The 10,685-nt window shown below is 49.9% G+C and overlaps 1 protein-coding gene across 1 annotated transcript; it reads right to left on the reverse strand.

Annotated features, from left to right (window-relative positions):
• Positions 1-1,025: 1,025 nt before the first annotated feature.
• Positions 1,026-8,420, reverse strand: LOC136577058 (nmrA-like family domain-containing protein 1). Its single transcript, XM_066576761.1, has 5 exons — positions 8,360-8,420; positions 4,634-4,872; positions 3,785-4,034; positions 2,438-2,628; positions 1,026-1,713 (listed from the first exon to the last, which is right to left on the reverse strand). The coding sequence occupies exons 1-5, from the start codon at positions 8,397-8,399 to the stop codon at positions 1,534-1,536; spliced, it is 900 nt and encodes a 299-aa protein (XP_066432858.1). The 5' UTR covers positions 8,400-8,420; the 3' UTR covers positions 1,026-1,533.
• Between the last annotated feature and the right edge of the window lie 2,265 nt (positions 8,421-10,685).

Raw genomic sequence — 10,685 nt, forward strand, 5'->3', positions numbered from 1 at the left:
GGTTCCGTCTTCTCCTCGGGCGGCCTCGCCCGGCATCCCCCGGTTGTTCCGCTCCCTCGGCTGCCACCGGAAAAGCTGTTGCGGGCCCGACTGGCCTCCCGGACTCCGACCCCGATCTGCAGCTTGCGATGATCTCTTCCAGCCATTCCGCGCCGTCCGTCTGGATCGCCTCCCGAATCTGCGCTCGCAGCTCCTCCATCTTCAGATCTTGGGACTTCTGGATCGCCGGACGCGGTTGCGTTCCCTTCTTCCTCGCCGCTTGCAGGTACTTCTTCGCCGCTTCTCCTCTTCTGCTGGATACTCCTTCCTTCTGCCGAACCTTTTCTCCGCTTTCTGGAAAACACTTGTCACCCTTGGCAATCTTCTTTTCTGCTGCTGTCTCTTCTCCGATCTTCTCCCTTCTCCTCTTGTCTCACGACTGAAGCTCCTTCCGCTCCCCCCCCCCCTTTCTCTTCCTGTCTAAACTCCACCCCCCTTTTGCTCGCTCTGCTTAACCCCTGCTGTACCTGTTCCCAGTCATGTGCCGCCTCCTTAATTAGCTCGCGGCATTCAAGGAAGCGGCTAATGGCTGACCGTGTACTACAGGGTGGGCACAGAGAAGGAGCCCCACACTCTTATGAAACCTCCTACAGAACATCTGTCCTCCTTGCCCCGAGCAACCAATCACAGCACAACTTTCACTTTAGTTCAGCACTATAAGAACTAGCAGCCAATCACAGCGCAGCTTTCACTTTACAGCAGCAGTATAAGTGAGAGCTGCGGTGGATGAATGTCCATTCTGTAACACAAGATGGCGCTGCAGTCTGCTGCCCCGATACATCATGTACACAGACAGCTGCTCCAATTGGCTGTTATGAGCCTTGTGGCAGAGCGGAATTGTTGCCCCTAGCAACCAGTCAGGCCCCCGCTCTCGTTTTCTAAAGCAAATGGAGAACAAGAATCTGATTGGTTGCCCATAGCAACCACATTCTGCGCAGGCGACCTGCGGCCCTCTTCACAGTTACCATCAGTGAAAGACGCCATGCGAGAAATCAGGAGACTTTATTAGACAAAACATAGAAAACCAAAGTGTCCGGGCCGTCGCCGCTAACGGGGTCACGACTACACGGGACCCTCCAGTGTTGGGGCCACACGGGCGGATGGGGCAGCGGATTACATGTGGGTTTATCACCTGCGTTATATGTGGTACTAAAAGGCCATCGATTGTCATTGGGCCAGAGGTGTAATAAGAAACAGCATATCCTGTATTGGCACATAATCCGCTTATTACATGGGGGGGTTAGACAGTAACTATGCGAGTCCGCAGCCCCCACACACCGGTGAGCCCTCCAGTCCAGGGAACACGCCGCAGCTTCAGCAGAACTAGAGTAGGGGGAGGCAGTCTATAGAAGCCAATCAGGTTACAGCTCAGAAAAGCACTGCAGCCAATTGGTTGCTATGGATACAGTGTGTTCTTCCCCATAGGCACTAGTTTTGCCAAATCAGCCCCAAATTTCACAGTATCGCCTCACAGGGGAAGCACCATGAGTTCCTTCACAAGTCCTTAAACGCCTCCTTGTTCTCCTCCATCCACACCTCAAACTTCTTGGCCTTGGGGTTGAGCTGTAGTGTGAGCTCCACATCGCGCTCGGGCTTCATGTGGTAGAAGCGGAACATGTTGGCGAGTTCTCTGGCGCAGGGGAAGCCGAGCTGCTCGTACGCTTCAGGCGTGATCTGCGGGAAACGGCGAGAGATTATCCTCTACTCAGACACTGCAGCCGCAAGCTACTGCAAAGCCAAGTACAGTCTATTGCTCCCTTTTATCAGCCATTACCAGTAGGGAAGAGGCCGACTTCCTGACATATTCTAAGAGCCAATAGGAAGCCGGCTGAAGTGAGAAGGCAGCTCTGGTTGTAACTAGAGCATAAAACTGCTGCGTATTTGCACACCAAAGGGTCCCCATAGAACCAGATGTGCGCCAGAATACGGAAATATGAACCAACGCACTGACATCAATGGGTCATTTTCTCTGCATATTGCGCACACAAATATCCGTGTGAAGCCGGCCCAAGTTGTGTGATGACCCTCTAAATAGATCTCTATATAGTCTTAAAGGGGCGTCTAACGAACACAAGTTCTCCTGTACCCACAGAACAGCGGTCTGGAGCCAGTGAAGGTAGCAGTGATCTCCCACCGGATCCATTCATTTCACGGGACCCCAGGGATAGCTGAACATTGAATTTGGCTAATTCCAGAAGTCCCACTGAAGTGAAGGGGGTAGGTGGCCACCACAGCGGGATGTGCTGAACCCCAATGCTCAGAATCAGGGGTTCCCACGGGTCAGACACCCTCCATCCTATGTATAGAGGATATGAACCTTTAAGGGATCAGTCGCATGGGGTGCAGCCTACATGTACACCACCACTCATGGTGATCATCCCATTGGAGCAGATCTCACCTTGGCATCTTGGATGTCCTTGCCGGTGACTTTGGACATTATGGTGGCGTACTGCGTCACTGTCAGCTTGTCTGTGCTCAGGCCGATGTCCTTGCCTATGTACTGCGACGGGGACTTCAGAATGCTGACAACCACAGCGCCCACATCTGTGACGGACATCCCATCCAGAAGAACGTCACCCATCGGGATGGCTGGAAAGAGAGCGAGAGTCATGGACTGCAGGAGGCTGAGCGGACGGGCACGATGCCCCCGGCTCCACTATAGCACCACAGATTTAGCGCTTTTTGCCCATGCCTTCCAAGAGCCATAATTCCTTTACCCTTCTTCATTTATGTAGCTATATGAGGGCTTGTTTTCTGTGGGGCAAGCTGCATTTTTCAATCATACCATTTAAAAAAAAACAAAAAAAAACCCACACAAAAAAAAAATTTAGGCGGGGAGGAAAAAAAGGCTATTGTATTTTTTGTGGTGGTTTAGTTTTCGCAGCATTCACAGTGCAGTAAAGTGACATGATGTTTGTTATATGGGTCAGTACAATTACAGCGATACCAAGTTTAGATAGTTTAAGTTTTTCTATTTTTAAAGAGTAAATAAAATTTCTTAACCAAAGCTTGCTTTCCATCATCCTATTCTAAGGCCCATAAAAAAAAAAAATTAAAAAAAAAATTCATACCCACCATTGGGGTTTTTTTTGGGCAGCGTGAGATGTAGTTTTTATTGTTGGCATTGTAAGGTGCATATATTTTTATTGAATTTTTTTGGAAACTAGTATTTATTTTTTTTAAACACCCTTTACTGTGTGAAATAGTGATATTTTAATAGTTTGGACTTCTATGTACACGGTGCTACTAGATGTGCTTTTGTTTGTTGGATAAGTAAGGGTATCTTTGAACACACATGAACTTCTGAACATTTGGTCACTTGTAATATATACTGCAATACTGGTGTATTGCAGTGTGTAACATTTTTTGCTTTGCGTGGCAGGCCTGGCAGCCTTCAGGAGGTAATATTCTAGCCCATTGGCACCCACCGATCATGCTACGGGATGCGGGTGCTCTGTATGGTGAGAAGAGCAGCACTGCAGGCTAAAGTCACCTGCAAATCTGCAGCTGAAACCCCCAGTCAATCTGCACCAATGCTGCGGCTTTTGACTGATACAGAAATATTGTGGATTTTGACACTGGAGGAGCCACAGCATTTCTGCTACATGTGAACATACCCTTACAACAATCCTCACCCAGCTTTCCCAGGCTCCTGAATGACAGTTCCATTCAGTATTATACACCATCACCCAGCTTTCCTCTAAACTGATCTAGCTAAATCCCAGCAGCAGGACTGTTCTCGTACCCAAGCTGTAGCCATCACCGTCCTTGTTCTTCTGGGGCCTAAAGAAGGTCAGCAGGTTCTCAAAGTAAGAGGGAAGACGGACGCTGGTCATGGGGACCCCGATCTCTCGGAAGTATTCCTCCACCTCCCCTTTGCCATCACAGTGCAGCACATCCAGCTTTCCTCCCGTTAGCTTCTTCACGTTCTCGACACCACTGAAGACCACGATCTGCAGGCCGAGCCGCTTGGACACGTCTGCAACCCGTTTACCCTGGAGGAACGCACAACAGATCTATAATACATAGTGTCTAACTGGGATCTATTGCCATGCTCATCCTGAACCTCCTGGTTCATGGATAATACACCGAACATGTCTGCATTGTTGTATAGGAGGATATCACCCACTGCTCACCGTCTTACCATGGAGGGCAACTGTCGGGCACTAAAGCACCCAAGAGCCATCATTGCTCCTGTGCTGTCGAGGCAGAGCGGGCCGAAGATCAGTCTGCCCAGCCACCACCATTCACAGTGAACAGGCAGTCTTCATAGATGAGCGTCAACCTGTTTACAGATTGTCGGTCTTTTTACGCCTGCCTAAACTGAATGATAAGCGAACAAATTAGCGTTCGTTGTTCAGTCACTGGCAGACTGAATGATTATCTGTCACATCCTCATGCGATCGCAGGAATCTGAACGCTTACTGGTCCATTTAAAAGGGTCCATACTGTCGGTCTTTACTGCAGCCCTGCCATTCTATTAATGAACCAGGAGGCTCAGGATGAGCCAAGATACAGGACTCCATCATACAAGCAATTACAGATGCAGCAGCTTCAGACAATGGGGGTCATTACCTGAGAGCGCCCACCTTACCTGAGCGACCTCCTTCTCCTTGCTGAGGTGCTCCCAGAAGTTGGTGACCACGAACGCTCCATAAGCTCCGCACAGCGCGGCCTCCAGGCTTTTCTCATCATCCAGATCCGCGGCCACGACCTCCGCTCCGGCCTCCCGAAGCTTCACAGCTGCAGGTTTACTGGTGTCGCGAGTCACTGCCCGGACCGCAAAGGTGCCATCTGCCAGGAGGGCATCAGCAACAGAGCCACCCTGAGCGCCTATGGAGGGGACATAAAACCAAGACTTAAGAGCAGAGATCATGAGCATCACTGCAGAATTAGGCCGATTGGCCGTTCAGGGGTCTGGGAAAGCCGGAAAGCCAGATTACATTCATCAGCTGTTCCACAACCCTCACTTGTCGCCTCAAGAAAACCATTTCCTCTTATAATAGATGCAAGTTGCCCCGAGTGTTCAAACAGGACAGGGGCCAGATGAATGATGGAGCCAAGCGAATCCTTGCTGTTCCCAGCGACACATATGCATAGCAGACAGCGTAGGGTGTAAGTGTGTAGCCATCCTGCGGGCAGGCCGGTGCCAGCCGTGTAGTCAGCCCAAGGGGCAGCAGGTCCTGTATGGGTGCTTCAGTGTTAGTCACTATGATGTGCGCAAGTTTACCAGCACGAGTGTTGCATCAGGTAGACCCAGGGGCTTCGAGTCCCCCCATCAGTGCCATGTGGGTCCTGATTAAAGGGGGCACATTCATATTGGTTTGAGCCCTCTTAGACTGGCAGATGACCTGTTTTTCTACAAGAGAAAAGCTAAATCAAAATTATCACTTATTTGTCTTTAAGGGTCCCGCAGTCATCACCCTGCCAGAGATACAAGTCCGTGCAGCTCGCTAAGAGTTTAAAGAACCACTCAAACATTTTCCATGTTTGCCTGTTACATTCTGGGGGTCTCCTTTGTGTATTGCAGTCCCTTCCATGCAGTGCAGCCCCCTGTCTGATACTTATCAGACACCATCTTAAAGGGAACCCATCATGTTTCCACAGCACCATAAACTAATGGCCCTTTTACACTGAGCCAGCAGTCATTTATACGACTGAATGAGCACCAACATCACCGCTAAGGTCGTTCGCACCCGTGGAGAGTGTTTATACTGAAAGACTTCTTTGGATTGCGGGCTTCTCCTTCATGTGTAGCGCTGAGAGGGGAGCGTTTACACGGAACGACGAGCCAGCAATAGTTTTCACTGACTGAAAGTTGACAAGCGAACGATTTTTTTGGTGTTTACATGTAACTTATCGCTCAGATTCATGTGTTTGGACTAAATTTTGAAAGATCGTCGTTACATGTAGATGGTCCATAAGTAACGGCGCTGTTATAGGACTTTTTTTTATCCTAACCCGCTCCCGTGATCCAGCGCTGTCACCCAGAGATTGCACGCACGCTCCCATACAAGTCTATGAGGGCGCACATTAGAACCTGATTTTTAAGTGCCGCATGATCTTCATGGGGTGAAAGCGCTGATAGCGGGTGAGAATACATCACATGGCTCCCTGTCACATCCGGAGCGCAGGTACTCCAAGTGTCCCCGGTCACACAGGGCGATGCGCTAGCGCTGAGAACAATGGTTTTCAGGCTGCACGACTCGAGTGCGCCGCCCTACACGCACCACATGATCATTGGTGGATGTAGAAGTGCCACTTATGGTCTCTCGCCTCCAATGTGGAGCCCAAATACAAGACCGCATTCCCCGGAGGGTCCGTCTGCAGGTTAGGAGGTGCCTTTAATTAGATGGAACGAGTATCATTCAAACAAATGGAAGGGAATGATATTCATTCGGTCGAAACGCAAGACAACGACTGAACAACAATCAACTCGTTAATCTTATGTAGCATAAACACCATCATTGGCTCCTTCACTTATCGGTTGGTTTAAACAGCGATTGGTCAGGCCATCTCACTTATGCGGCGAATGCGAGACTGAACGATTCTCGTCTGAATAAGGCAGCGACGGTGCGCGCCGTACAAACAGGCGGCCCGAGGCGGCGACGGTGCGCGCCGTACAAACAGGCGGCCCGAGGCGGCGACGGTGCGCGCCGTACAAACAGGCGGCCTGAGGCGGCGACCGTGCGCGCCGTACAAACAGGCGGCCCGAGGCGGCGGCCGTGCGCGCCGTACAAACAGGCGGCCCGAGGCGGCGGCCGTGCGCGCCGTACAAACAGGCGGCCCGAGGCGGCGGCCGTGCGCGCCGTACAAACAGGCGGCCCGAGGCGGCGGCCGTGCGCGCCGTACAAACAGGCGGCCCGAGGCGGCGGCCGTGCGCGCCGTACAAACAGGCGGCCCGAGGCGGCGGCCGTGCGCGCCGTACAAACAGGCGGCGGCCGTGCGCGCCGTACAAACAGGCGGCGACGGTGCGCGCCGTACAAACAGGCGGCGACGGTGCGCGCCGTACAAACAGGCGGCGACGGTGCGCGCCGTCAATCACTCCTTCAAACTAGAATCAGCTAAAAGAGCCCTTAGCCGTCAGTTTTACCAGAAGCATCACTGCCGTTACTTGGGGCTCTTTCACACGAATGCAGTTTTAATGCTCAGACCTGAGCATTAAGTTACGTGAATTAATAGCAGCCTTGAGAACATCACTGGGGCAGGGGGTGAAACAAAAAAACGCTCATCTGAATGAACCCAAAGTAAATCATGGGGTCTTTCAGATGCGATTTTTTGACGCACCTACTCTGCATCAGAACGCTCGTTTGAATGAGGCCTAAGGCCCAATTTCACAGGTAAACTTGAATTGCGGAATCCGCACGCAGCACCCATGCAGACGATCCACAGTTCAAGCTGCCTGTAGAGAAACATGGCTGTCTGCAGCTGAAGTAAGGCATGCAGGTTTGCTTTGCAGACCTTTTGGACCGGAAAACAAATCTTAGCATGCTCCATTTCAGTGCGGTTCAAGCATGGACGGCATCCATTAAAGATTCTGTAGGAAAGCAGGAGTCAAACAAAACCCTGCACGGCACATGTGCGGCGGCCGGCACTTCCACAGTGAAGAAAATAGAAGACCTGGACAGGTAAGCAGTGTCTTCAGCCGCAGGCAGCGTCAGATTCCGCAGTGGGCTCCCACGTGTGAAATCCAATCCGCCCGTGGACATGAGGACTTAGGATGCCATTACACTGCAGCATTTCTCACTTCCAAGCCTCGGGTGGAGCTCCGCTGATAGCAGCCGGCACCTGGACTCATTGAGCAGAGATGCACAGATGCTGCAATCAGCAGAGCCCCACTTGTAAAGTTAGCAAAAAGAGTCACAACATGTGGATAATTTAAGAGTTCAAAACACATCTTTGCACATTCACCCAGCTTTCCCCGAATCTGGACAGCTCATACACCCAGGGGGAAAACATGGTCATTAGGAGGGAAAGCAAAACTGCATGAAAATATGCATCGGGATTCCAAATTCTATCCAGCAATATACAATGGGGGTTATAGTACAGGAATGCAGGCAGGAGCTCCATCGCCCCCCACAGACTACTGGATAGTCAGGACCCTTTTACATCATTCACATCCCCACAGTCAGCACAAATCTGAGTCATTTATCCCAATTGCATGCAGGACTGAACAATAAGGCCGATGGGGGTTATAGTACAGAAAGCGCCACACTGCAATGCAGACAGGAACAACTGTTCTACTACCACCACCTGCAAACTACTGGGAAGTTACTCCAAAGTTCCCAACTTTCCACTCTTTGCAGCGCAGTCAGCTCACCTGTGGCTCCAAAGACAACTATCACTTTCTTGCAAGACATGGCTGAAGTGTAGTGTGCAGCCCTCTGTTACCTGCTGCTGCTTATGTAAGGAAGCCGCACACCCCTCCTCTCCCCTCACTCTGGTTGCTCTCCTGCCAACTGTCATTGTGACTCATCAGGGCCCCAGCATCAGCCTGGAGGTCTGTGAATGTATCAGGCAAGGCTACCACAGCCTGTGTTTGTAAATAAGAATCCCCTTATTCACGGGTACAGCCGAGATTTTGAAATGGTGAAGAATTGAAACACAAGGCGGAGGGGTATCAGAGTAGGCATTTCCTACACTTGTCTTGTATAAGCCGTGCTTTCTGACGTAAATTATAGTAAATGTTCCGAGCCGGGGAGGCCGCACCCTGCTCATAAATTTTTACTATAAAGTTTGTGGAAGGCGCGCACACCATGAAAAAGTCAATTTCATCACAGAAATCCACTTGTGCCAAATTTGGGACTTTTTGACACCAGGATTCTGGCACAACAGTATTTATAAAGTTCCCCCAAAGTATAATAGAAAGTTGCAGAACTTTTCGTTAAGTCTTTTCTATGAGAACCAGAACACTGAGCAAAACTAGTTAAAGTGGATGGCTTTTTCTGGGTCTCTCGCCACTGCTCTTACTCAGAGTGTCCCAGAGCTCCATGAAGTTGCGCTGAATGCTGATTGGTTGAATATTTACAGCAACCAATCAGTACTCGGCTTTCACATACACATTAAGTCGGCTTAAGGAAAAGGCTGCCAAGAGTCAGGTGTTTCCATTCCTATAGGCAATCCACCCCCTGGATGAACTTGTACAGTTACAGAGCGCTGAGCATTGGCAGAGAACATGATCACATGACATGAGTGGCGTCCAACTGTGTAATCTGCCGTGTTAATCACTGTATATAATAGACGGTGTGAATGATGCAATCCGGCCTCATACCGGTGGAATAACATCCAGATGTCTTCTTTGAACTGTCAAATAGTGCAAAACCGCATATTTTACAGTATTTTCCACTTTTTTTTTTACAAGCTCTGTCACACCGCTATGAACACATAAGATAAGACACGATTACTCATACTGCAGGACCCCAGTGATCAGCAGGATGCAGCAATCACAATTCTGCTGGTTGGTATTAGAAACAGTCAGCAAGTTTGTTGTTAGAGCCCCTCTAATAGCTTAGCTGAGCTCTTAGAGAAAATATGCAGAATTCTGAGTGTAATCTGTAGTGCCCCATTACATCATCTCGGTCCCCTCCATAAATGTCATACATGTTTGTCCCATGTAGATGCACTGTACAAACCTGTCTTGTAATTTTCAGTGTGTGTTGCACAGCTGCGGCGCTTGAGAGGTTAACTAAAATCATAGTCTGCATGTAAATGTATCAGTCTGTCATGTCATGTGGTGTGAGTGAGGGTATAAATAGTAGTGACTGAGAGCAGAAAAGGAGTTCCATCTTCTGAATTACCGTGTTTCCCTGAAAATAAGACACAGTCATATATTTTTTTGCCCCAGAAAGGGCACAGTGTCTTATTTTCGGGTAAGAGGGGGGTAGGTTGTACTTACCTGGTCCTGGTTCACTGAATGGCTGGGATTTGCTCATCGACCGCCGGCTGTGATTGGCTGCCAACGCTCGATTAGCCAATCACAGCACTCGCTTTGCTGGAGGCAGGGTATTCAAGGCCCCGTCGCCAGCAGAAGGCATCTGTGAGACGGAGGAGGATGCAGTGCCGCCGCCTGACTATCGCCGCGGGCCATATGAGTATTATTTTTTTTTTTTGTGGGGCACCCGAGATAGGTTCTATTTTTTGGGGAGGCCTTATATTTCAAGCCTCCTCCAATAACCGATAGGTCTTACTATTGGGGTAGAACCTATTTTCGGGAAAACATGGTAGCAAGAGTGTCACCTCACACAGAGCAACATGGAAGCACCTTCAGCTTTCTTGTGGTGAAGATAGAAGCGGAGGAGAGATATGCAGTAGCAACTGTATTCTGGATGTGAGTGGAGTGAGCACCAAATAAGAAAGAGAGCATTTGTAGGTAATCATTTTTCCTGACAAGGCCATTGCAGAGGTACTAAGTAATTCTACAGGTTTTCTATGCGGCTGTCCAGAGCCAGGATCACCACGTAGAAGTACGCTCCTTAATTGGTAGTTTCCAGGGCTGGTTGAAAGTCAATAATTGCTGCCGGAGTGTCTGTGAAGTAACCCCTACCCCTTTCCACCAATAGAGTGTTCCCTTCCAGGAGCGGTTCCTGGCAGATAACGTAGACTGTAGGTCATCCTGAGTTTTCTCGCTGACCTCCAACCTCTTGTCT

The sequence above is a fragment of the Eleutherodactylus coqui genome, chromosome 8 (genome assembly GCF_035609145.1).
Source record: "Eleutherodactylus coqui strain aEleCoq1 chromosome 8, aEleCoq1.hap1, whole genome shotgun sequence".
In the NCBI taxonomy this organism is placed as follows: domain Eukaryota; kingdom Metazoa; phylum Chordata; class Amphibia; order Anura; family Eleutherodactylidae; genus Eleutherodactylus; species Eleutherodactylus coqui.

Coding starts and splice junctions, on each gene's coding strand:
- LOC136577058 (XM_066576761.1), bottom strand. CDS start 8,399: ATGTCTTGCAAGAAAGTGATAGTTGTCTTTGGAGCCACAG. Junction 2,629..3,784: donor CGGTGATGGCTACAGCTTGG/GTACGAGAACAG, acceptor CTCTCTTTCCAG/CCATCCCGATGGGTGACGTT. Junction 1,714..2,437: donor AGGACATCCAAGATGCCAAG/GTGAGATCTGCT, acceptor CGTTTCCCGCAG/ATCACGCCTGAAGCGTACGA.